Genomic DNA, 27,410 nt, shown 5'->3' with positions numbered 1-27,410 from the left:
ATTGCTTTTGCATATTTCTACTTCCTACAGTTTTATACACTAAAGAAATATTTACAAATTAAAATAAGTAATAGAAGCCCACCTTATAAATTTAACATGGGAGCAATTATCATAACACCCTTATAAAGTATAATAAAACGAAAATGTGGACATGAATTAAACTTCATCAAACATGGAATTAGGAGATATTTATGAAATTTTTAGATATTTTTGTTAGTATACCTATAGTCTGTCACCTACCTGAATCGGCAGCCGCTGGTACGTAGGAGAGAGAGACCCCGTCCATCAGCCAGCAGCCTCAATTGCCGGTACCGAAGAGAGGGAGACCCCCCCTCCATCAGCCAGCAGCTGCAGACACCGCCATGGAGGAGAGGGAGACCCACCTCCATCAACCAACAGCCGCAGCAGCCGGCACTGAGAAGAGGATGACCTCCACCCACCTCTGTGTGACCAAGAACTGCAGGCACCTATACTTATAGGCTACTGTCTTGCCACACTCAAGAAGGCCACCGGATTCCACCAAACCGGAAGTGACGTTAGGCTAGTCACTTCCCATCCTTCAAAACCCTCAGTGGACATCAAGACCTTGCCCTCTGATGGTCGTGCCTATGTTTCATAGTGCTACTCCTCAGTGCGCGTTCTGGTTTTCATCTTCAGTGTTTGACCTTGGCTTGTTCCTGTTTATTCTGACCTCTGGTACCCCAACCTTGGCTTGACCTTGAACTTGTCTGCTCCTTGTGTCCTACCTGCATCAGTGTCTCCAACCTCGCTGTACGTCATATAGTCATTAAATAATATAATTACAATCTGTCTATACTATCATGAAGTAATGAATGATATACTGTATTTATTCTAATGAGAGAGACAATTTCTCAGCTCTCATGCTATTTAGTTCACATCCAATAAAAGATATTGAAAGCTTTACCCACATAAAGTATCTCCCATAAATGGGCATAAAACATTCAATTCTGAATTAATTCAGCTATTCCACAAATATTTTATAGAGGATGAGGCTGATTGACTTGTGTATATCATTGTCTTAAAAAGTTTTATTTTGAATTAACAGGTGATCAAGCTTTCTTTTGAAGTATTTGAACTCGAGAGAGGATATGATACCCTAACCATAGGAGACGGTGGAAAAGTTGGTGATACAAGATCTGTTTTATATGTGTATGTACAAATCATGAAGAATAGTGTCATTTTTTTAATGTGGTCTCATACTTGTAGAATAACATTACATTTTAACAAGAATGTCTCATATTTTATTGCCTACTATAAAACAGTTATATCTAGACAAATAATTGTATACATTCTCTAGAAAAAATGCAGAAAACCAATAAATAATTCTCTGTTAGGTATTGGTTATTGAAATAAAATAATTATATTGATTGTGCCAAAATTATGCATACTGTAGACTGTAAATTTGCAAAAGGCAGGATTCTTTTCTCCATCCGTACTCGTATGTCTTAATGTACATTAATGTTAGTGTCAGTTTTGTATATTGTTGTTTTCCGTTTTCGTTTTACTTTTACAACAGCGCTAGAGAATGTGCAGGTGCAGTATAAACAAAATGTAACAGCAAGAGCAGATTAATCATTTGGACAGTAATACCTAAGAATATATTAAAATATCATCTGAATGTGTTGAATTACTGACTTAAATCCTTTTTTCTACCGTGCATCACACGTGGTAAAGATTTTCTTACTTACTTTCCGTCTCCTATAAATAGCTCTAATCAACACTTTTATTCACAGCCTCCACAGAATTTATTATTACAACTTGATCCCATTTACTCAAAAACTCATAAAGCAATTAAATTGGAAAATATTTACAAGGCCTTACATTAAAGGAGATGAAATTATGACACTATTATGTTCGTATTATGGTACATAAATTAACTTTTTTGATAATCAAACTTCACCTTTGTAATACTTGTGCGGCGCTCAGTATTATAACATAAAATGTTCTGATGCATAAAAAAAAAACCTACAGTGTTTGTTCTTGACTGTTATTTATTGTTTTTCATTGAGTGTAGTTTTCCATCACAATGTTATTAAAACACCATATGTACTTTTTATTAATTCCTGTATATTTAGTCTTCAAAACAGATTTGACGGCAGATAAGAACCATATGGCCCATCTAATCTGCCCATTTTTCCTTATATAAAGACTCAGACCTTAATCAGTTCTTGGTATTCCCATAAATTGAAGATAGCTTAATATTTAAATGTTTCCATCATATCTCCCTTCTCTCATTCATTTTCCAAGCTATAAATATTGAGATCATTTAGTCTTTCCTGATAATTTTACCTTGCAAACCAGTCATCGTGTTAGTAGCCCATGTCTCTAAACTAAATCTATGTCCTTCATGAGCTGCACACCATAATCTAGGCAAGGTCTGACTAGAGATCAGTACATTTGCAATATAATAGAAACACAAAAGATTGTTGTAAAAATAAAATCTATAACAAACAATAACTTTATGTTAGACAAATATAACAAATTGTAAAAGTCTGATTAAACTGCAAAAATGTAGATAATTTATATGTAACAATTTATATGTTAATCAAGTAAATGTATGGAACACACTTTGCAGGATGTACATCCATATCATGCACTGCCTTCCAATTTTTTATGTTTTTTTTCCCCAAGCATATGAGGTGCTTACTCATATTTTTTCTCTACCAATAATTAGACTGACAGGTTCTAGTGTGCCCGATCTCATTGTTAGTATGAGTAACCAGATGTGGCTCCATTTACAGTCGGATGACAGCATTGGCTCACCAGGATTTAAAGCTCTATACCAAGGTATGTCTTTTGTTGAATGTAATATATGAATACAAAAGCATACAGTATGTTGTTGCCTTAAAAACTGGAAAAAAATATTAGAATTATTTTTTTGTTTTGTGTGATTAAAAATTCAGAGAAAAGATAGGGATTGCTTGAGGTTCATTTGTTTAAAGGAACGGATTAGTACCCCAGATTCTATATTTAATGTTAATTCACGTTGAGGTCTATTGTTCATGGACTCCAGTGCATTTTACTACATGAATTTTGAAGCATGCATTGTTTAGCTATTGGAGACACCTCTTATTGGTCGCCTCTACTGAAACCAAGAAACATTGGTATGTAACCTCTTGCAGCCATGAGTCACTGAAGCAGTATCCAATTGCACATATGGTAGCACAGCATTCAGGCGGAATACACGGGATTGGCTAATGCTACACCATTTGATTGCAATGGGATCTCTACTGAGCATGTGCAAATAGCATATTGTGGTGTGTTCCCTGCTTTCATTAGACACAGCTTGGGGTGGAGATAGCAGATGTCAAATAACTAAATAATGCCTGCACTAATATGTATGCAGCAATATACACCAGAGTATGTGTAAAATGGTTTCCATTATGTATTTGACATGAAAACAGGACCGGAGTGCTCCTTTCACAAACCAAAGACACATACAATGAAAAACATACTGTGTCACATTATAAAATGTAGCATACTGCAGTACTGCCAATATCAAATAATGTCTGATAAGTATTTACATATACATTTTTAAAAAATAGACAAATAAAAAAGAAACTGGATTGTTGAGCACCTAATTTATTGACATGGACATGTTTCTGTTCTAAATTATTATTTTATTTTTTAGTTTCACTAATTAGTTACAGCAAACATTTTAGAATTACTATGGTCTCCAACTACCATCATGTTGGTAGAGCCGAGTAAATGTTGATGTCCATAGCACTGAGACAAAGACTTGCGGACTAGTCCAACCTTGGGCAAAAATTCCATTGTTTCTGTATTCTACACTGGTCAGGAAATCCAGACCGCGACTGTGACATTATCAAAATACTAACACAGAAAAAAACATCAACCACATCTATACTCAATGGCCTATACATCATACGAACCTAACCGGACCAAACAGGGTGGGTGAGACAGATCGGCTAAACCTTACTGATGTCGCAGGGAAAGAGATAAGGCATATTTCTCCTAATTTAAACATTTAACCCTTCTAGCTGCAACCAATGGTGGACCCTTTTGCAGCATCATGCATGGGCTAGCAGCCATAACCCCCTTCCCTATTGGTCCAGGGGGGGCCTTTTCTATCATTTTTGCTGACTGATTGTTAACTTCCATATCTTTTACATTTATGCCTCTATGTCAATCATGTGAAAAACACTTCATATTCGCTAAAATCTAGTTGGTTTATTTTTGTTTGCTTACATAGATCTGCTAATATAAATGCAGAACCAAATATTGAGATAGATAATATATGTTGACTTGAGAAAAGCTACAAGGAGATGTGGTTGGTCTTCAAGCAATATTTTATGCTTCAAATGTCACAGTCTACTGGGATTTATTTTGAAATCTCAAATATAGACACAAAGAAGGGAGAAATGGCCTTAGGTTCTGCAGTTACTTTAAAGTACCAGGGGATAAACAACATGAACAATCCATACATCCTTGTTTTTATAGAGAGTAGAAAGAACCTGTGACATTCCAACCTAAAAACTCATATATTCACTCATTGTTTAGTCACTTAAGTGCCTGAGGTTTGAATAAAATATATTTCTCCATAATAAAATCTAACAACAAAAGGTCAGTATTAAGTTCATTGGGGCTATTTGTGCAGCGGGCAAAATAATACACAACCTTTTTGCAAAAAATACTAATAATAATTGACTGTGTCAATGCAGAACAGCAGTGACTGGAATTTATTTGGGAATTTTTAGTAGTGTCCTCAATTTTCACAAATGCAGTTGAGTTATTTTTTATTTATATTTTTGTTCTGCAGTTCAAGTAAAGGACAGGAAGACGTTACTAACATCTTTATTCTTTACTGCTTTTAATGTGTGCATTCTCTCTGTGTCAGGCAAGTCCTTCTGGTCTTGTAGTTTGTCAAATGCTGCCTCTTTTTATGGAAGGATTTTAAACTATTGTTAAAAGTGCCGGGAGCTCTTAATAATGAAATACTGACAGAAGATATTTTTCATTGCAGTAGCTTCAAAGGCAATATATTCCTGGAGCCCATGCAAATTAAACAATGCAGGTTAATAAAAATGTTATTATAAAATGTGGTAAAAGTCTTATTCTTTTCTGTAGAGATGCTAATGGTTTAGAAGTAAATATCTACATGTAAAATAAGAACAAGATGTGTTAACTACTGTACAGCTTCAGTATATTTTAAAATAATTCTAAATGATAAGACAGGTAAATTAATTTAACTTCTTACGGGCACAGGCTATTTTACTCTTGGGTATGCAGGCAGTTTCAGGATTTTTATTTTCTTTTTTCAACTCTATTTTTCTTCTTTCTTGTTTAGCATTTTCAGTTCACACACATTATATATTTTGTTCTTCAGGACAAGTAGGGCTTTTTTTTCAAACCACCCAACAAGCTATCATTTGACATGCCAAAAATATATTTCAAGATATGACAGAACATGATAAAAAAATATTTCAAGATATGACAGAACATGATAAAAAAATATTTTTTCACATTTTACATTTACACTCTAAATGTTCATAATGAAAAAATGCCTTAAAATATTAAATTTTTGTTTGTCTGTCTCGGAAATACCTCATATACTTAGGAAGTTAATCTTTATTTGACATTTTCAGGCAAACTTTGGGTGATGGACATCACTTTTGTGTGCTATTTCTTACAAATTTTATATACTGGGACTTGATAGCACTCACTGATTGCAAAAAATGTGATTTGTCTTTGGCAACATCCCCGAGGTACAGTAGTCCCCCAAATGAATAGGATGTTTATATTATGGAAGAAATTAGAGCAGCTTCTTGAACAGAGATGTAAAACAGAATTTTCAATAAAATACTTGCCTATTTAATTAGAAAAGAACAAAATGCCAGTAAAATAATGTCTTTACTTCCTTCACTTTATTTTGTGCAGTGTGATGACACAAGGAATATTCAGTTTTGCCAGCAAAAGTAACTTGGCTAATAATACTAGTCATTAAAATTCTATGATTGCCCAATGTTAGTAATGACTGTGTTAAAGTTCAAGTTCAAACAATCTGTCCTCAAAACTTTCACGTAGTTTGAATTTTCAGAACAGCCTGATTAGAGGAAAGCTTTTTCGATTAAAGTGATTACTAAAGATACTAAATGAGCCACATATTCTTGAGAGTGGATGTTCCAAGTGAAATGGTTTCGTGAATAGCTGTTAGGCCATCCTCTTACCATAGGGAAGTTTACTGAAGCTGGTTTATATGAAATCATAATTACTGTTAATGCTGCTTATAAGAAATATGTATTTTTGGTAGATTCACATATTATTGATTGATTCTTAAAGCCCCAACTTTGGGAGGAATAATGTTCAATGTCATTAGAAACTTCTACCTGCATCCCTCAAGGGGGAATATACACCGCCCATGCTGCAAACGTTTAAGAGTAAGAGGCTATGTGTATCCAGCAAGTGACCGCACATCATTTATTAGCCACTAACTTTAAAGAGCCAAGGACAATTTTAATCCCTAGTCCATTCCTGAATGTGACTGTAATTTATATTTAAGCCGCCTTTAAAATTCTGCATAAAAAATAATTTTCATTGTTTGGTATGTAAAAGTTAAATTTTTTTCCGGAAACTCACCAGTATATAAGTATTATATTTCACAGTGTAGGTGGAACAGCGCCTTTAATACATGAAGCTACTTGAAAACTTGTTAAGTACTTTTTACCATTTTTTTTATTAGATTCTTAAAATTATTACAGTAGTTTGTAGTGTAAATTTTTATCATCCATTATAGAGAAAATTCATCAAACATTCTGTATTCATTAAGAATATACATGCCATATCGAAGCTTAATAACCAAAATCATATTCTGCTGGCTGGTCGCAGGTAAATTTTAAGTGATGTCTATAAATACCCATAAAAATTATATTCTTCATAAGCCAGAAAACAAATCAAAGTCTTTCTAATGTAAGATAGCTAAATGGACCCTATAAAACTGCTTAAGGAAAAATATGAGTCGGATAAATAGGCATCTGTGCAACAGAAGATATATGATTTATGGCAAATTGAAAATGCACCATATGCACAATGCCTGAAGTAAAGTGCTTAAAATTTTATATAAAGTTCATATGTAAATTATTCTAGTTAACAAGAGTTAACGACAAATGTTGAACACTGAAATCCTATTTGTTACTTTCTAAAATGCATTAAAGGTTTCTCTCACCAAAATGAAAGTCAGCATTGTTAAAAAAAAAAAGATAAAAAGGTTTATACATATTAACACGGATGCATAAGTACATACACACACAAGAAATGATACACATGTTAGATGCCTGAGGATTGCACCCAGGGAAATGAATGCTGCTGAAACCATTTACAGGGCCAAATTATATATTTATATATATATATATATATATAGTTGCGCAATGTAGTAATTATTATTTTGCCCTTTTTTTTAACCCCTTAAGGACAATGGGCGGTCCCTAAACACATTGAAAACAATGCATTTTGAGCCTGTACATGTACGGGTTTTGTCATTAAGGGGTTAAATAAAATTAAACAATGTATAATTGTTGGTCATTTTTAAATTTTGCTGGGAGAAGAAATATAACATTGAACTAATTTTACTTAAAATTATTATTGAACTGCGTCTGGAAGCAAAATAGGATGACTTAGGCTTTTGTTTTACAACCAGAGAAATTACTGATTTTTGTTTTGCAAGAAAAAAAAAGTCCCAGAAAATTGCAAAATGAGTCACCAAGCTCTTTAGTGAGACACAGCAAGCTTACACAATATTACTCATTTCATGCCCACTGTTTAATGAACTCACTTCCAAATAATGTTGCATTAGGGAGCTATAAACAGGCTGCTACTCAAAATACATTAATCAATGAGAAAAAAAATAACGCAATAGGCTAACAAATCAATAGCTTATTTATTTTCAGAAAAAAAAAAAAAACGATAATATTTTAGGAAAAAATGCTTTCGTTCTTTTACCATGTTAGTGACCTATGCAGGTTTCTCACGACTCATTGGGTTAAAATAATTTGGAAAATGTAGCTATACATTTCAAGCTTTTAAACTGGCACACAGCAGCATAGAAAAGAGAAATGTTTCCTTTAATTTACCCCCTGCTAAAATTTAAATAGCTGTGTCAAATATCACAAACTTGATTTGTGGAAATGTATTCTATCAACAGGTGTTCAGGCGTAAATGCTAAAAGGGATTTCTGAGATGTTAGCAGATATTACTCCTTAGAAATTTGCCTCAGTAGGAACATATGGTCTCTATATGCCGGTATATATTTTTCGATTTGTCCCTCGAAAACTGATTAGAATAAATTTTACTAACCTGTTATATATGTGTGATATATATATATATATATATATATATATATATATATATATATATATAAATTATATACATATACTTCAAAGATGTATTTTCATGTATCGGACGTCTGTAAATCACTTTTACCTTTTACTCATGCCGCTGACTACATCATCAAAAGCAAATGTATTCCAGTTAAATTCACTGTTAAATTTAAAATTTGCTATAGTTTCATATAGGTAACAATCCTCTACATACCTTGCACCTTTATTAGGGAAAAACACACACATACACACACACATATATATTTATTTATTTATTTATTTCATTTTTTTTTTATTCAGTTAAGATATTCATAGAGATCTAGTATAGGGTAAACAGTGTGTCCTATCACATTATTCATCAGTAAAGATATAGAAAAAAAGAGCCATGGTATAGGGTGACACAGTAGATTAACCTCCATAATGTTCTCATAATAATATGTATCACAAAAAAATAAAAACTTTTATAGTAGTTACAATTTTTTGGCAAATGTACTTTGATTAAGCAATAAAACAATTCTAAATATATTAACCTACAAAATTGAGTTTAAAGGTTTTATTTTTCATCTTCTGGAATCATTAAATCAAAATGTTGGAATGAAGGCTGGTTATATGTGCTGTGTATGGTGGTGTGCCTGCTTCATAATGACTGGAAATTAAAATATGAATTCTAGAAGAATGCTGTTAAATTATTTCTAATATGTTAATTATTGATAAATGAGGTCAACAGGAAAGGCATGTCAGCAAAAGCCATTCAGACACTAAATACATTATACATAGGGCTTGCCCTAGGGTTTCTAGTGCCTCCTCCTGCATGCATTTGTTCCTAACAAAGGACAAAACAAAATGACAACTTTACCTACCTCATCTAAGCCACTCAGCATTCACCAAGGTTACTTTGGTACTTAGGTATTCGCCTGCCATCTAGAACACCAGTAAATGTGAAATTATGGACAGAATTTAATGTTCTCTAACCAGATTTTCAGGGTGAGACTTTAAGGTGAATTCAACAATCATCAGCTTTTGATTGGACTAATATAGGACTGTTTTACCCTAATAATACAAGACAAGAAGTAGGAGCTTGATAAAAATATCTTTTGTTGGAGCTGAAATTGGGATTTAGCAGTTTTAGTGTCATTCATGGTCAGTTAATTTACAAACTGAGTCACTCAATCTCTGTTAGCTAAATATTTTTTTAGACTATAAAATAAGCAGTTCATAGTAATAAAAATTTGAATTAAAATCGGGAAAATCAGCAACATTTCATTTGAACAAGCTGAGTAAGGCTCGATTTTGACCTCATGGTTGGCAAAAGTCTATTTGTATTATAATGCATCTGGCCGACATGCTTTATTATTGCTTTGTTAAAGAGAACTATTCTGTCCTTCAGAACTGACATTTCTTGACATAAGGTATGCAGGTATAAGACCATGTTGACAGTACAAAATATACTCCATCATTGCAAATGCTTATCTTGTCTTCTATAAATGATAGTGTAACAGATGAATGCATCATAGTAGTAGTGTAGTGGAGGGTTTTATGAGTTGTTCCCTTGAACAACATTGTGAAAGATTGTTTCAGCATCATTTCCTTTTTTTTTCTTTAGAAGGTTTTTCCATTGCTTTGCTGGGATGATAACTCAAAACAAAATAGGTTTGCCCTTCAGCCTTTTGATGCATAGAACCCACCTTCCTGCACTAAAAAAAGAGTACATCAGTTAAGGGAGCAAAAATCTGTATTCCTTTTCTCATCACAGTTTTATTTTGTTACAGAAACATTTTGTAGGATATATAATTCCATACATAATGTGTAAACATTGATGTGAAGTCATGGTAACATAAGTGTTAATTTAAAAAAATATTTTCTTCCATAACAATAATTTATATATATATATATCATTGACAGATTACACAAGCAGGGGGGACATTTTAGGTCATTTATCAAAATATGGTTTATTGTTGAATTACAAAGATGTCCTCCTTTAGGATTAACAAAGACACTTAATTTTCAAAGGGCAATGTCCTTAAGGTCAATCACAGGGCAAAAAAGACACACATAGTACCGTATTTGCTCGATTATAAGACAAGTTTTTTTTTCAGAACAAATACTCTGAAAAATACCCTTTTGTCTTATAATCAGACCTCAAATAGGTCTGACTATGAGACTAAGATCCAGATCCCCCGCAGCACTGCAGGGGATCTGGATCCTCCTGTCTGGTAACCCCCCCCCAAAAAGAATAAACTTACCAGTGCTTCTGACTCCCTGGTCAGTCTACGCAATTCGCATAGGCAACTTCCGCTGCAGCCGGAAGGCGGTGCAGTTAACAGCGGGGGTTGTCTGTGTCCATCGCGCAGACCTTCCCCGGCTGTCAGAGATCAGAGTTCCCCTCACCAGGGAATTCTCTCTGACAGCCGGAGGGTGTATGCGCGATGGATGCAGACAACCCCCGCTGCTAACCGCACCTCCTTCCGGCTGCAGCGGAAGTTGCCTATGCGAATCGCGTAGACGTCTACACGCTGCTCGGACAACACACCGGGGAGTCAGAAGCACCGGTAAGTTTGGGGGGGAGTGTTAAATAGGGGAATAAGGCATTTCTGTAGGCAGAGTGCTCTATGATATGCCTTTTAACCCCCTTAATACCACTCTGCCTCCAGAAATGCCTTTTAACCCTCTATACGCCACTCTGCCTCCCGAAATGCCTTATACCTCTCTATAAGCCACTCTGCCCCATAATATGCCTTTTAACCCCCTAATGCCAGAGTGGCATATAAGGGTATAAGGCATTTCTGGAGGCAGAGTGGCACATAGGGGGTCAAAAGGCAAATCTTGGGGCACAGTGGCACATAGGGGGTCAAAAGGCATATCATGGGCAACAGTGGCATTTAGAGGGTTAAAATGCATATCATGGGGCACAGTGGCATATATGGGGTATAAGGCATTTCTGGGGCAGAATGGGGCAGATGTGCATAACTGGGGGGCAGGTTGGAAAATGAAAGGAAATAAAAACAAAAGAGTCACCTAAAGGTCACATCATCATCATCATCACAACATACAAACACATTTAAGGTCAATGTGAAGCCCTTCCAAGGAGAATCTGCACACCGCTGACAGAACAGTTGACAAGATTACAAAAGCATTGGTTCTATCTTAAACAAAGAAGGAAACTCTTTAACAGTAAGGTCTATAAAGCTCTGGAATGTAATATCTTTGGACACAGTGACTGTAAATACTGTGGGGACTTATAAACTAGACAAACTAGTTTTTATTTTTGGCATGTGTGTTCAGTCGTACTTTTAGTAATTTAAAAGTTGATGTTCCAGGGATTGTCCTCATTGCTTATAAAGTCATTCAGCATTTTGTTCTTCCTTCTGAGCAAAATGGGAAGTAGATTATTTTGGAATTGTTTTACCTTAAGCTAGATCAGCACAATTAAAAATGGCTTGGGAAGGTTGAACCTTATTAATTTATTTTTTTTTTTGTACCACTAATATTAAAACCAATGTATGCTTCTAGTAACAGGCATGGAAAATAAGAATGGGAGCAATTAGTTTTAGAAAATTAGAATTTTTATGAGTTATACAAATAAAAATATTAATGTTACTGGAGTTATTATTTCTCATGCTTGTTTATTATAAAAAGCTAGTGGTTTAAAATATTCGTTTTACCACAACATAAATTGGATTTTGATTAGCAAACATTTTGAGTTACATGATGGCCTGAAGTGGAAGCAAAGGTGAACCATTTAAGAAAAATATTAATCGATTTTCATCAAACTGATTTGTTTTCTTTTATATGACTCATCAAACAGAATTATGTTCCTTTTTCGAAAAGTGTTTGACGTGATATGGCAATACAATCAACAATGGTAAATGATGAGAAAATTAAACAATAATAGCATATACATAACTTAAGAGATTCATGTGGATGAAACATCTGTCGGCGCTATTAATGGCTTTTCTCAAAAACATACTTGTGTCATGAATATTAAATATCCTATCTTTAGCACGACCTTACACTTTCTGGCGTTCATTGTATATATACTGTACATACTTAACATTAAATAACACAGCTCATACTTCTCAGAAACAATCCAGTTCTCTTTTCATGTAAAACATGTATTGCTTTAATGACTTAAATGAGAATGCTACTGAGCATGTGCAAGAAGTGTACGTACTAGTTTCAGTAGAAGCAGGAAAATGGGGCTTAAATGAGACAGAATTTCTCATTTTCTATTTCAAATAACTAAATGTATGCTCCAGTTTGCAGGCAGTAAAATGCATGTGAGTGCAGGCTTAACAGACCACAATATGCCTTGAAAAGAAACAAAACTAAATACAATGTTGAGGACTAAACCATTGCTTTAAAAGATGATATGTCTCATGATCCAAACCATACCACATAGAAAATGGTATGTCTCATGATCCAAACCAGTGTTATGAGATGGGAGTGTATGGCTGTGCATGGCTGTGTTTATTGAAAATATGACTGCTGACAGATGCAGTAAGATGAATTCTGAATTGTAAAGAGCTATACTATCAGCTCAGATTCAGCCAAATGCTACAAAAATGATATGACAGCGCCTCACAGTATTGATGGACAATGACCCAAAACTTACTGCAAAAGGTACCAAAGAGCTTTTTAGGGTTTAGGTCATTGTAGTGGCATACAGAGACAAAATTATGAATATTGTGTTACTGTCCAAATATTTATGGACCTAACTGTATATAAGAGCTACTTTGGCAACTATTGACTGCTGACAGAATCCCACTTTCCCCCCAAAAAACATATATGTAATACATTTTTTAAAAAGAATGTTTTGTCACAATGTTTAAGTAAATTGACTATTAATGTTTATATCTTAATTTCTGGCTTTTCCTGCAGAATTTAGAGTTAAATCTTCCCATTTTAAGCATGTCTTTTTTTTAAGTCACAATTCAGTCATGCAAAATAATGTGAAAATTCTTTTGGAAAAAAATGAATGCTCTTTATGGCTCATCAGATGAATTACTTTCTTTAAATGTTAAATTTTAAATGCTACTGAAATAGTTCAAATATGTTGTAACTAAAAACTGAAAAAGTTAAAGACTTCTAGTAATGCTGTTTTATAGGAGCCTTATTCTTCAAACGTGTATGTACTATTATTTTGTTGATAAGCACTGAAACTTTTGTGGACATTAAATATTAATGTTTAACAACAATAATGGGACAGGCAATTTATTTTGTGCAAACGGATGATTGAATTCTAGGCTACACAAACTAATATTAGGGAGGCTGGTTACATTAACACACACTAGATCCAAAAGTTCCTATAGTAATCATACTTTGTGGCTTTGAATAGATCCACATGATGTATTATAAAGCCGTAAATTTGAAGGGACAAAGATTTCATCCAGTAATATTTATTGCGTAGGTTCAAAAAGGCAACTTTTCATAGTTGAACCAAGCAGCACATATTTGTTGTTGTTTTTTTTTGCAAATAGAACTTACTTTTAAATGTAACACTTCTGTGTAACAATTAGAATAGCAATTAAAATATGTATATATTTTTTTATTATTCAGAAATTGAAAAAGGTGGCTGTGGGGACCCAGGAATTCCAGTTTATGGAAAACGGAATGGGAGCAGGTTTTTTCATGGGGACATACTCACCTTTGAATGTCAAGCAGCCTTTGAACTTGTGGGAGAAAAAACAATAACATGCCAACAAAATAACCAGTGGTCTGGAAATAAACCCAGCTGTGTGTGTAAGTTTTCAACTTTTAATGTTCTTTTTCAAATGTTATATAAAACTATATGATTGTATTTCTATAATTGTGGTCATTTCTCCCAAACTTATGTTCAGTTTTCTCTTAACAAATTATTTTGTAATACTTTTTTCTTTTTCACAACATATTTCAATACTTGTTTCTTAAAACTTTACACATTTTAATTGATCTACAATACAACATACATATTTGTTTGTGTGCTTTGTTTTGTTACAATTACAAGATATTAATGCATAATGCACTTATACTCGTCATTTAACCGGGATCGAATCATCATAGCAAAATAAATGTTGATCTGTTTAAAATATCAAGTTACTAGATATTTTAGTTTCCAGTTGGAAGCTGCAATCAGAAATGTACATTTATTACTAGTTTGAAAATCCTTTTAAAGCATCCAGGCAGATTAACAATGAACCCTGGAGTAAATCCAATGTCAATTACTGTAAAGTGTTTGTAATATGTAACGTAACACATCACCAATTGCTGTTTATCAGAATTATACCTTATTTTGGGAAAGAGCTTGAAATGGCTAGGGAAAACTGTTGTACCTGACAACATATAAGTACTTATTGTGTAGGATTTTCTATTTAGAAAAAATGATGTAACAATAGAGAGAGACAGAGCCCCAAATCCCTGTGACAAAGCCACTGATGCACCCCTTTGTGTGGTATAGAGTAGACATGTGCAAATTACATTTTTTGCCCATTTGGTTCAGAAATTGGGGGTACATTTTAAATTCGGTAAAAAAAAATGTTGCCCGGTGCCCACATTCACTTTTATTTACTTTCACTTACTCTCTGACACTATTACTTGCTCTCACTGAGGCTAGGTTTCCACTTGGGTTTTTGTCCTGCGTTTTTTTCTTGATGAAAAGCGCCAGGAAAACGTTTTTTCTGGCGTTTTAGCCTTTCTGTGGAAATTGCTTTTTTGACCTTAGGCAGTTTTTCCAGCCTTTATAAGTTGGAATTTTCACCCAGCTAAAAGGGATTAGGATAAATGGCAAGTATCTGCCCCCTCCTGATGTCATTTTCTTGGTAGAGTTCTACTTAAACACGCCCCCGCGGACCCTTTTGTCTCTTTTCTGTGGTTTGTAAGGCATGCTTTATTCCAAATGTCTGCTCCTCTAGGAAGATTGGCCCCAAATGATGGTGCAAATTGTTTGCTGTTGCCTTTGGCACGCAGGATCCAGTTGGGTATGTTTGTTTGTAATGGCATGTTTCTTCCAAATGGTGTAAAATTCAATATGAACTTTGTTTTGTGTGAAACTGTTTGTTTCCAGCCTATTTCTCGTAGGACACACAGATACTGGGTCCATCCTCTGCATTGTAACTGTGGAAAAAAAACACCATAAAAAACGCCAAGGCAAAACCCACATGGCTTTTTCATGGCGTTTTTTCTCTCCCATAGACTTCTATTGGAGAAAAACGCCAAGATTTCCTTGCAAAAAATGCCAGAGTGTCAACATGCTGCGATTTTGAAAAACTGCCACAGAGCCCAAAAAAGCAGAAAAATGCCAAAGAGGACTGAAAAAACGCCAAACAGAAAAACGCCAAGTGGATATGGCATTCTGTGATTTCCTATTGAAGAACAGCTAACATCTGGCCGCAGCGTTTTTTCACAAAAAAAACGCTGTGTGGCTGAATTGGCGTTTTTATGGGCGTTTTTAGCAAAAAAAAAACAAGTGGAAACCTAGCCTTACTCTCTCACACTCTTATTTTTATTCACTCTCTCACTCATGCTCTCTAAATGTTTCCCTTCCTTCTCTTCTGGTAACTTCTGCCAACCACCAGAACAAGAAGGTGCGGAAGCGGTAGTGGTCGGCAGAAGGAGAAGTGGTTAGTATAGAAGGTAGGGAAACATTTAAAGCATGTAAGAGAGTGAACAAGAATGATAGTGTGAAAGAGAGTGAAAGGGCCTGCTAATTTTGGATTAAAATTCTGTGCTTTTTTGCTCTGGGGCGCTTCGTAGAGGGCACTGCTCTTTTTTTGTGACTTTGTACGAATTGCAGAATTTGCTAAAATTAGGTAAATTTGCAATTCCTATGAATCCGGATGCACAAGTCTAGTATTTAGTGAAAGAACAGCTATATCCCCCTCTTCTACTGTGATTTGCACTTTATTAGGGATTCAGATGTCTAAACAGCATAATTTAGTGCTCTATTAATACCGACAAGTAAAAGAAGAATAAGGCTAAGCTACTCATATTCAAAAAGGACAGATAGTTATTTATTCATAAAAAAATAGCATCTTTCTCTGTGCTTATGACTTCCCAAGCTCATCATGCTATGTTAAAAGTTAGTATTGATTTTTACAAAGTCAATACCCAAGTCCTTATTAGCAGTATAGTTTTGTGCAGTAACTGGAAGTGTGGAGAATATTAATATTGTTCCTATATCACTATATCTAAATCAAAATATACTCTGACAAGTATAGTTAAAGATGGCATGACTATAACCATCTGATGCAAATTCTTAAAGTTGGGTTTAATGCATACAAATAAGTATGGGGTGCCAACAGGCCACTGGGTAATACGTGTGCTAAATGGCAGGTCTGAGTGTGTAAGCCAATGGTACAGATACAGGCTTTCTTTAGTGAGAAAACATACACATATATTACCCCCTACTCTTATCTGTCTTCTCCTACTACCACAGAGTGTAACTTCATGTTACATAACCCCATTGAATGTGTCCATTATGGGAAGCCAGGGTGCTGTGCATCTGTTGCCTTCCTGTGGATACGCATGGCTGCTGCTACTCCCATTATATATATATATATATATATATATATATATATATATATATATATAAATATATATATATATATATATATATCAGAATATATATATAATATGAAATGTAATTTTATCAAAATTTGCCAATTTCATTAATTTGGATGAATGCTGAAAACAAGGAGAGACCCCAAATGAAACAAATGGAAACAAAACAGAGAGCTCTGAATTTTCATTTGTATTTAATTTCTTTCATTGTTCTCACACTCTTACTAACTTTCTCTCACACTCTAACGCTCTATTTCAATGTCTCCCTATGTTCTCTGCCAGCCACTTCCATGTACCCATCTCCTTTTCCGCAGCTAGGCTTCTTCTCTTGCTTGTTCTTGTTCTTCTGTCTTCGTCTGCCTCTCCATGGTATCAGCTCTAATATCCAGGTACTTCCGCTAAAGGGAAGAGCCTCCGTGCACATCCTTTCCCATGATTTGAAGAACAGAGGAGCCATTTTACAGAAGTTCTCCAAGAGGCCAGAGTATGGCTAGGTTTCCACTTGGGTTTTTGTCCTGCGTTTTTTTTCTTGATGAAAAACGCCAAGAAAACTGCCACTGCATTTTCCTCCGTTTTGGCGTTTTTTTCTGGAGTTTTTTCTGGCGTTTTAGCCTTTCTGTGGAAATTGCTTTTTTTGACCTTAGGCAGTTTTTCCAGCCTTTACAAGTTAGCAGTTTCACCCAGCTAAAAGGGATTAGGATAAATGGCAAGTATCTGCCCCCGATGTCATTTACTTGGTAGACCCCTTTGTCTCTTTTCTGTGGTTTGTAAGGCCTGCTTTATTCCGAATGTCTGCTCCTCTAGGAAGATTGGCCCCAAATGATGGTGCAAATTGTTTGCTGTTGCTTTTGGCACGCAGGATCCAGTTGATGCGTCGGGTATGTTTGTTTGTAATGGCATGTTTGTTCCAAATGGTGTAAAATTCAATATGAACCAGTCCAGGACTTTGTTTTGTGTGAAACTGTTTGTTTTCAGCCTATTTCTCGTAGGACACACAGATACTGGGTCCATCCTCTGCATTGTAACTGTGGACAAAACGCCATAAAAAACGCCAAGGCAATAAACCCACATGGCTTTTTCATGGCGTTTTTTCTCCCCCATAGACTTCTATTGGAGAAAAACGCCAAGATTTCCTTGAAAAAACGCCAGAGTGTGAACATGCTGCGATTTTGAAAAACTGCCACAGAGCCCAAAAAAGCAGAAAAACGCCAAAGAGGACTGAAAAAACGCCAGACAGAAAAACGCCAAGTGGAAATGGCATTTTGCGATTTCCTATTGAAAAACAGCTAACATCTGGCTGCTGCGTTTTTCCACTAAAAAAACGCCAGGTGGCGCTATTGGCGTTTTTATGGGCGTTTTTAGCATAAAAAACCAAGTGGAAACCTAGCCTATTGCAGACAGATTCACAAAGAAAGAGAATCATTTCTGCACCTACCAATTAGACATCTTCTACCTAATTGGTATACTGAATGTAGCAGTATATGGGTCACTCTGAAAGAGATATTTATCTGATTTCTGTGACCATTTCACTTTCATTCATTCAAAAAAAACTCTTACTACCAGGGAACATGCAAATATAATGGTGCCACCATGTCTTGGAGAGGAGATACTTTGTAACACCATTTGCAGGCTCTGGCAGGAATTCCTTTATCCACTTTTAACACCTCTTTTCATAGAGTAAGGTTGTTTTACATGATATCGCAGCCCCTACCTACAACACAATCCATAAAGACTCACAATAAAAGACAGTGTTTATATGTTCATGTTGAAATTGTGAAACTGAAAATTGATGGACTGTTCGGAATTGCTTTGGCTTATTGAACTGAAAGGTCATCTAAAATGGCATTTTAAAGGTGCTGTTCCTCAGTTTAACGATTTTGTTACTAAATATAGCAGTAGAAACATCATTTCTTGTACTGTTGAGTTCCCAAACCATTCAGAGAAATAATTCTTTAATCATAAAAAAATGTCTCATTCATATGCTGAGAACATTTAATAAATATGTGACACAGGAGCAGAGGTGTTGCTATAGAGACTGAAAAATGTTTCTGTGTTGTTTTCATGTTATTAAACTTTCAGTGGAAGATGTAAAACGTCAGATCCAATATTTATTTCATAATTTTCTAGAGAGCTTATTTAATGTTTGGAACAAAACCTTGTGCAGAAACAAGCTGGCATATTTTAATTATACACTATATGGACAAAAGTTTTGGGATACATATCTTAATTATTGAATTCAGGTGTTTGAACCGTTTTGCCACAGGTGTATAAAATGAAGCAGCTACATGCAAGACTCACATCAACAAGTACAATGCCAAGTGTTGGATCGAGTGGTGTAAAGTACACCACCACTGGACTCAGGAGCAGAGGAAAAGTGTTCAAATTGTGTTTCTTTGTTTGGCAGTCTGATGGGCTAGTCTGGGTTTAGTGCATGCCAGGAGAACATTTGATGTGGAAGAACTTAAATAGTCCACGCAGAGCCCTAAGCTCAACCCCATCGTACACTTTTGGGATGAACTGGAATGGAGATTGCGAGCCAGGCCTTCTTGTCCAACATCAATGCTTGAACTCACAAATGCTCTACTGGATGGATTGGCAAAAATGTCAACAAAAATACTCCAAGATCTTGTGGAAAGCCTTCCCAGAAGAATGGAAGCTGTTATATCTGCAAAGGGTGGGGGACAACTACATATTATTGTCTATGTATTTAGAATGTCATACAAGTTGGTGATGGTCTGATGTCCCAATACTTTTTGTCCATATAGTGTACTTGCCTCTTTCCCTGCCTCCCAGCTCCTATGCCAAGGTGAACATGTTGTATCTCCTGCTCACCAATTAGCATGTGTACTTTATTATTTTTCAGTCAGCTCCAGTGTTGAGAAACAGTGACTTATGTTGATTTACGTTTTGTTGCAGCGGCAGAATGAAACATTACCATTGTACCATTAAAACAATGTTCCCTTTCAATATCTAAGGGGTATATTTGTAATTTTCTATAAAATGTATTTTACTGGGGTAAAATAATTCTCCAATAGACATTTTAATGTTACTTTGAGAAAGCCACACTGACAAAATGCTTTAGTGGGATGTCAAATTAACACTGTTGTCAGGGAATGCTGCTTCTGAGATCCACCTTCAGCCATTCAGGGATTGCCAAAATGTATAGACCCGTGATAATTCAAAATAAAGGTATTTGTGCCTGCTTTTAAGGTAACTCATATGAGTATGGAAGTGGATGGAAACAGACAATTTTCACATAAAGTCATCATGCTGCAGGCTATTTTTCCTGAAACGTCAAATGCGTTGTGATGTCAGGAGTGGCCATCTGACATATACATCACAATGTTCATGATGTACAGTATATGTGAAAATTCAGATATGGGAACAAGAGTTTTTCCTCGGACAAAACTACCATTTTTTACCCAACTCTATAGGGGATATTTATTTGGCTATTTCTTTTTTCTATATGCTGTGGTGAGAGTAGAGCCCTGTTTACAATGATTAATAGAAACGCTTAAGGGCCACCTAACTGGTTATGTTTAATGTGTGTAGAGTACTGTGCTTCCTACTTGCAATGTTTTCTCCAATTCAACACAAACCCCTGTAGGGCTTGTCCTCTTGGTATGCTACACTTTGTTCATTTAGTCATCTGTCATAACACCAGGGTTTTGTTTCTCTGCTGTTGCTGTCTGTAGGATGCTATTAATTCTATACTGTGCCATTGAATTATGATGCCCTGCATGTGATACTTTGCATTTTTGACATTCAATTGTATATTTCACACATCTGTCAATTCATCTAGTTTATACGCATCTTGTTTGCTTATTTTTACCCTCTAAATGTCAAACATGTTGTAGGTTGTAGGTATGCCTTCTCTTACAGTCCAGCTGGGAGCCATAAAAAGACATTAAAATGAAATTGTAGTAGTTCACAGCTTGTGGCAACTACTTGTAACTTGCCATGACCTTACAAATATCTACTTCATTTTAGTAGCCCAGTGCACATAGTTTACAAAACAATTTAAAAAAATTCATTTCTTATCTGACATGATCCATTCTACCTAGTTAAATACTGAAAAAAAAAAATATGCAAGGAATCCCATCAAATAAATGTTTAAAGTACTCAGTTGACTATAATAACAATCAATAAAAACAATAATACCAAATATATAAGGATGCGACAAAACCATGTAGTTGAGGTCCATAAAGGTCACTGCCACAAATCTTCTGCATGGTCCTTTAGGGTACTATGGCTCAGGAAAAATGTTTGGCAAAAAATGTGGGGTCATTTTTAATTCTGGAACAAAATCTCTTTTCCTGTGCCCACATTGACTCTCATTCCCTCTCTTTCTCACACTCATTCTCGTTCACTATATCTCTCACTGTCCCTAAATGTTTCCCTACCAGAATGCTTGTGCTTCTTCTTGATCTTCTATCTTCTCTATTGTATCTTCAATCCTTAATCTGGTATCTTCTTTCTTCGTCCGCATCTCTGTGGACATAACCCGGCAACATTCACCAAAATGGCAGTGCTGCAATTTTGTCCTCCCCGATCCTCTAGTCGGAGGAGAGGACGTTACCACAAGCGCTATCATTTTGTAAAGTTGTATACCTACCTCTCTCTTTCTACTTCTAATACCTCTAGCTATACAACCCTGTTTACTTATTCTGATACTTTATTGCGTTGTTTCTGATACTTAATTGCATAGAATATAGATGTACTAAGCTTGTTAGTAACTTGGAAAAAGTAATGGCAATGAGAAACTGTATTGGTTGATTGATTACTGTCAAGGTATGGTACAAATCAATTTTACTTTTTTTTCTATTACAGTTTCTTGTTTCTTTAATTTTACTACTCCGTCTGGGATTATACTTTCACCAAACTATCCAGATGAGTATGGAAACAATATGAATTGTGTATGGTTGATAATATCTGAGCCTGGAAGTCGGATCCATCTGATTTTTAATGACTTTGATGTGGAGCCTCAGTTTGATTATGTAGCAGTAAAAGATGAAGGGAATTCCGAATTACCAGCACTTGGTACATTTTCTGGAAATGAAGTGCCTTCTCAGATTGCAAGCAATAGTCACATTGTGCGTTTAGAGTTCCAGTCTGACCACTCCACCACTGGAAGAGGCTTTAACATTACCTACACAAGTAAGTAATGATTTATAAGACTATAACCATGAGTAAAAATATATAAAAATATAGTTTGTAAGGATACAACAACATATTTTGTGTTTGCCTTCTTTTTGTGTTTTTTTTTATTATTATACAATGTTCTTAAACATTGTCCTTGACAGCCTTTGGTCAAAACGAATGCCATGATCCTGGTATTCCAACAAATGGAAGGCGTTTTGGAGATAGATTCCTTCTTGGGAGCACTGTATCATTTCATTGTGATGAAGGTTTCATCAAAACTCAAGGATCTGAATCTATCACTTGTATTATGCAAGAGGGAAATGTAGTATGGAGTTCTGCTGTACCAAGATGTGAAGGTAATACCAATTTTATTTTATTAAAATTTGCAATTTTTGTCCTATTTATTAGTAAGTTTTAGGTGCAATAAATCTTAACTCATCTTTTCTTTTGAATTTCTAATTGGATCATTATGGAGGACAAACACCAGTTGAGTTTCTAATAGAAAATGATGCAGTTGGACATTCGTAATACATAGTTATATCATTTATAATGAAGCTTATCGAATTCTTCCTTTTATGCTGGAGAAAGCGTCCGAAGTTTCTTATGTTTTCCTCTCACAATGATTACTTTATGTTGGTGAGAAGAAAAGGTTCCTATCTCCGCATTTCTATTACTATTGAGAAAAGGAACACCAAACAAATATGTTCAACCAAAATGTAATTGATTAATAAGAAGGAAGATTACAATGAGGATATATTTGTATCTCTATATACCAATATAGTCCTGGCAAACTTTTTACGCAGGTGTGAAATGATTTCACTGGGTACTAAATAGAACACCTTAATTGAAGATGAAATCCTAATCCATAAAATTTAACCTTTAAGGTTTGTATACTAAAAACCTAATAGAGCATCAACATAATCTAGAACAGTCCCTAACTATATCTTACAAAGGATTCATAGGATATAACTGACGATGCCATGATCACTAAGCCCTGTAATTCTAAAATAGAAAATATATAATTGAGTACACTATTAGAAGGCTAATTAGCAGTGATCACCTCCTAAAATATCAATTCACCTATGCCCTGCCTAAATATCAACACTAGGCCTGCAGAAGCTTCATAAACTACTAAATGAAAGTACACCCGATGCACATTTCCCTGTAGCCATCACTACTGTATCTGATTTTAAAAGTAAAAATAAACACAACTAGATAACCATTTAACTAAAGGGTCCACTTGTAGGAAACAAAACCAGGTGAAACTAAAAAAGACAAAAAAGTGGATCAAGATACAATACAAAATCCAAAGGCATACAGATGACACTGGATGTACAATTTACCTGCAAACTCTCCTTCTGGTTACTGTTTAGATTGCTGTGTTCTTTGTGGGTGTTTCTTAAAGTGGACCTAAGTGCAATTTAACTTCTGCAAAGGTACAACGTCTTGTGGTTTTAATTGGAAAATCTGCATAATTACCTACTCATCCGCCCTGAGCTTTCCTCCTGTCACTTACTCAGTGTTATATACACAGAATATATATATATTTTTTTTTTTTTCTTCATGGATGTATATATATATATATATATATACATCCATGAAGAAAATAGGAGCACTCACCTGACTTCATATTAAAGTACAAAAATGTTTATTAGTTTAGGTCATATGATATGATGTAAACTAGGATGAGATCAAACTGATCACAGCCAGTTAAACAGTACTTTATTTTGCAAAGTACACAAATATAAGTGTAAATCAATTTATTTTCAAATACCCAATAACATAAAAAAGTTACTTAAACATATCAACCAGTTAATTGAATTTGAGATGTTTTTTCTTTTTTACTTTTCAGCACCATGTGGAGGTCATTTAACTGCATCAAGCGGTGTTATCCTGCCTCCAGGTTGGCCTGGATATTATAAGGATTCTTTGACCTGTGAATGGGTGATCGAAGCTAGACCTGGACATTCAGTAAAAATTACTTTTGGGAGGTATATATTAACGATGACAATATAAATCGTACATAATTTAGCAATGTTTCAAAATGTATTTAAATATGTTTCAAATAAAGCATCAGCCAAATCTAAATGTGTTAGAAAAGGACTATGTATCTATGTAAAACATATTCATAAAGGGACAGTTTTCCAGAGAAGTAAACAAAATATACAATGCTAAAATGTATAGTTCAGAAGGCTAACATCTCTATGGACAAATTGTATAACATTCATTGAACAGTGTTACAATGTATGAAGAGGAAAGCGTTCATTCAAAAATATAGACGCTGGAGAATGATTTCATGCTATCATCATCTGTCATAAATGTATGATCTAAAGATTCAAGGAGCAGAAAATTAATTCTAGCTTGTAAGAATGATATCTAAGTAGAGATATTTAATGAGATCAATATTTTGTATAAAAATACAGCAAATTCAATATAAAAAATACAGCTTAGCATGTTAGAGACAGAACTTGCACTAAGATATATATATATATATATATATATATATATATATATATATATATATATATATATAACCTTATAATTTCCAAAGTATAGTTAAGTCAGAAAGAGATTTGTGGACATTCAGAAGTGGCATAGTTCTGGCTAAATCCTAGGCCAAATAGGAAAAGACTTCTGCAGCAAATTTGAGATCGCTCTTGTAGCCAGCCCAGATACACTGTCAAGCTCTGTATCTAGCTGTTGCAACCTCCATAACATGTTGTATCTGTGTCTAGCGTTCCAAAGAGACATCTTATTCCACACACAGTAAAAAGAGTGGTGACAGAGTGGTCCCAGGCTAAATATAACCCTGTCTATCAGTAATTTTCTTTATTACAATAAAACTAACGGACCCACAGGCTACATTTTGTTATTGAGGTTAATAAAATAAATCCTAACATAGAGGCAGAGGTGGCCAGTAAAAGAACTGGTAAGATACATTTTCATTGGCGTAGCATTAGCCTTGTTTTCTGTAAAAATAGAACATTCACAAATGCGTTAGATTGATAAAGATATTGAAATGTCGGCTTTGTTTATGTTAAAGGGTTTGAATTTTGGTATCTGAGTTTTAGCTAAACTATTTACAAAGATATATGGAAGTTGGCTTGTTATGAGAAAAGGCAACACATAAATGTTTAAAAGTTAACTAAATAAAAACAGTATGAAAATGTGCATTATTCTACTTTAACACTCGTTTTAATGGAATTTTGACACAATCGGCCACTAGGAAAGCATAATCTGAATCGTTACTGCTATGTCGAACACTATGCTATTTATTAAAAATATTTGCAGAAATGTTTAAGTATCCATGAAATTAGATCACATTTATATGATTTCATGTTTTTTTTTTAAAAGAAAAAAAATTACTAATTGTTAATATTGATTTTCACACCATTAACTTTCTCTTAACTCTTTTGTTTATCTCAGGTTTCAGACTGAAGTAAATTATGATATTTTGGAAGTACGAGATGGTTCAGCTAACTCCTCACCATTAATTGGAGAATATCATGGAACACAAGCTCCCCAATTCTTAATTAGCACAGGAAATTACATGTATCTATTGTTCACAACTGACAACAGTCGTTCTAATGTTGGCTTCCTAATTCGCTATGAAAGTAAGTGTTTCTGTGATATAGTTTAATATGTATGTTTGTATATATAAATATATACATTTATCTCTCTATCGCTCTTTTCATTGAATAAAAGTATACAAAATTAGAAAAAATAGATTAATAATTTAAACACACTTGAATAGAAACTGAAATATGATTAAAACTGGAAATGTCTGACACCTTGGAGATAGATCAAAAATAAAATTATATAATATTCAGTAACTGAAGGTATGGGAAATTATAATATTTCTTCATGATAATATGAGACTTATGTTTGAGTAGGGAGTAAAACAATGTCATAAATGAATAAAAAAGGAAACAGAGAAGAATTGAACAAATATTTAATTAATCATGCAATCAAATAAAGTTACGCCCCTGGAAGAGTTTTCAATTAACCTTTGTTCTGGTATGATTTTTAATTTCCTAAATAATTAAAAACAGCAAATAGGAAAAAAATTGCAATGACCTTCATTGTAATGTATTTTTTTATTATTTGCTCTTTGTTTAATAATTCACACAAAATTTTATCAGGTTATTATAGCTTTCCCTCAAATAGAAGCAACATTATTTTAATATGACATGTTGTGGTGGTAAAATCCTCATCATAAAATCATCACTGTGGTGCCATCGTTACAATAGTCAATAGTCAACCTGTCTGTTTGCAGGTGTTACTCTGGAAACTGATTCTTGCCTTGACCCTGGAATTCCAGTAAATGGCTACCGACATGGTAAAAATTTTGGTATTGGATCTTCTGTAACATTTACTTGTGATCCTGGATACATACTGAGTGATGAGGAGCCATTGGTTTGTGAAAGTAACCATCAGTGGAACCATGCATTGCCAAGCTGCGATGGTAAGTTGTGGAATGCTGACCAAGCATGCATGGGAAATGCATTACGTAATGGCTCAATTATAGGCTGCACCCTTAAAATGTGGTGCCATTTTAAAGAAAAAAAATATTTTTAGAGAAAAAATATACATTAGTGGAATGGTAAAACAGTATTTTATCTAATGAACATGAATACATGTATCTTAACATTTTTGGTATCTATTATACAGTTAGTCAGCATAGGTTATATACAAACATAAATTTGGAAACCCAATAGCCATTTTAAGGTCCCCCCCTTAATTCATAATGCACCTTACTTATATATATATATATATATATATATATATATATGCCCCTCTGCCCCTCCAGATATGCCACTCTGCTCCCCTGATATGTCACTCTGCCTCCTGATATGCTTTATGCCCCCTAGATATGACACATTGCAGAAGCCCCGGCAGCAACGGAAGTTGTCTGTGCACATCGCACAGACGGCTGCCAGAGAGGAGGACACAGCTCCCCTGCAGTGCTGCGGGGAATCCTCCTCTCTGGCAGCTGGTGAATCTCTGTGCGATATGCGCAGACAGCCTCCACTGCTGCTGGCCAGACTTCCGCTCTTTCATAGAAGTGGGGCTTACAGAGAGCTGGGGGATCTGGATTCTAATCCTGTAGTGCTGAATGATGAAGAAAAAAAATCCCTGCGCTGAACCCCGATTATAGGTCGCACCCCTACTTTAAAAAATGAAAGTGGGGGAAAAAAGGTCTTTATATAAGTATTTATTTATTTGATTGCTGTTCACTAGTATAATAGTTAGTTCATATTTTGCAAATATAGAGCACTCGTTTCTTACCTTGGTAGAAATGGATTATATTATAAGGATGATATGTATTAGGCTTTATAAAATTAAACAATACATGCAATTCTAAATAGATTTAGGGCT

The 27,410-nt window shown here is 34.8% G+C and overlaps 1 protein-coding gene across 1 annotated transcript in view; it reads left to right on the top strand.

The window, feature by feature from the left end:
- LOC149302324 (CUB and sushi domain-containing protein 1-like) overlaps window positions 1–27,410 on the top strand; it is a 589,437-nt gene that overhangs the window by 375,522 nt on the left and 186,505 nt on the right. The window contains exons 11-18 of the mRNA XM_089482423.1: window positions 1,067–1,170; window positions 2,696–2,808; window positions 13,911–14,093; window positions 21,720–22,046; window positions 22,193–22,387; window positions 23,884–24,022; window positions 25,458–25,645; window positions 26,308–26,496. Coding sequence (XP_089338549.1) covers window positions 1,067–1,170; window positions 2,696–2,808; window positions 13,911–14,093; window positions 21,720–22,046; window positions 22,193–22,387; window positions 23,884–24,022; window positions 25,458–25,645; window positions 26,308–26,496 — 1,438 coding nt within the window. The remainder of the gene's footprint in view (window positions 1–1,066; window positions 1,171–2,695; window positions 2,809–13,910; window positions 14,094–21,719; window positions 22,047–22,192; window positions 22,388–23,883; window positions 24,023–25,457; window positions 25,646–26,307; window positions 26,497–27,410) is intronic.

The sequence above is a fragment of the Sceloporus occidentalis genome, unplaced genomic scaffold, assembly GCF_023333645.1.
Source record: "Sceloporus occidentalis isolate IW3139 unplaced genomic scaffold, rSceOcc1.0.p SCAF_19, whole genome shotgun sequence".
Classification (NCBI taxonomy): domain Eukaryota; kingdom Metazoa; phylum Chordata; class Lepidosauria; order Squamata; family Phrynosomatidae; genus Sceloporus; species Sceloporus occidentalis.
Note: the sequence above shows the minus strand (reverse complement) of the source record. Positions and strands in the feature narration are given on the sequence as shown.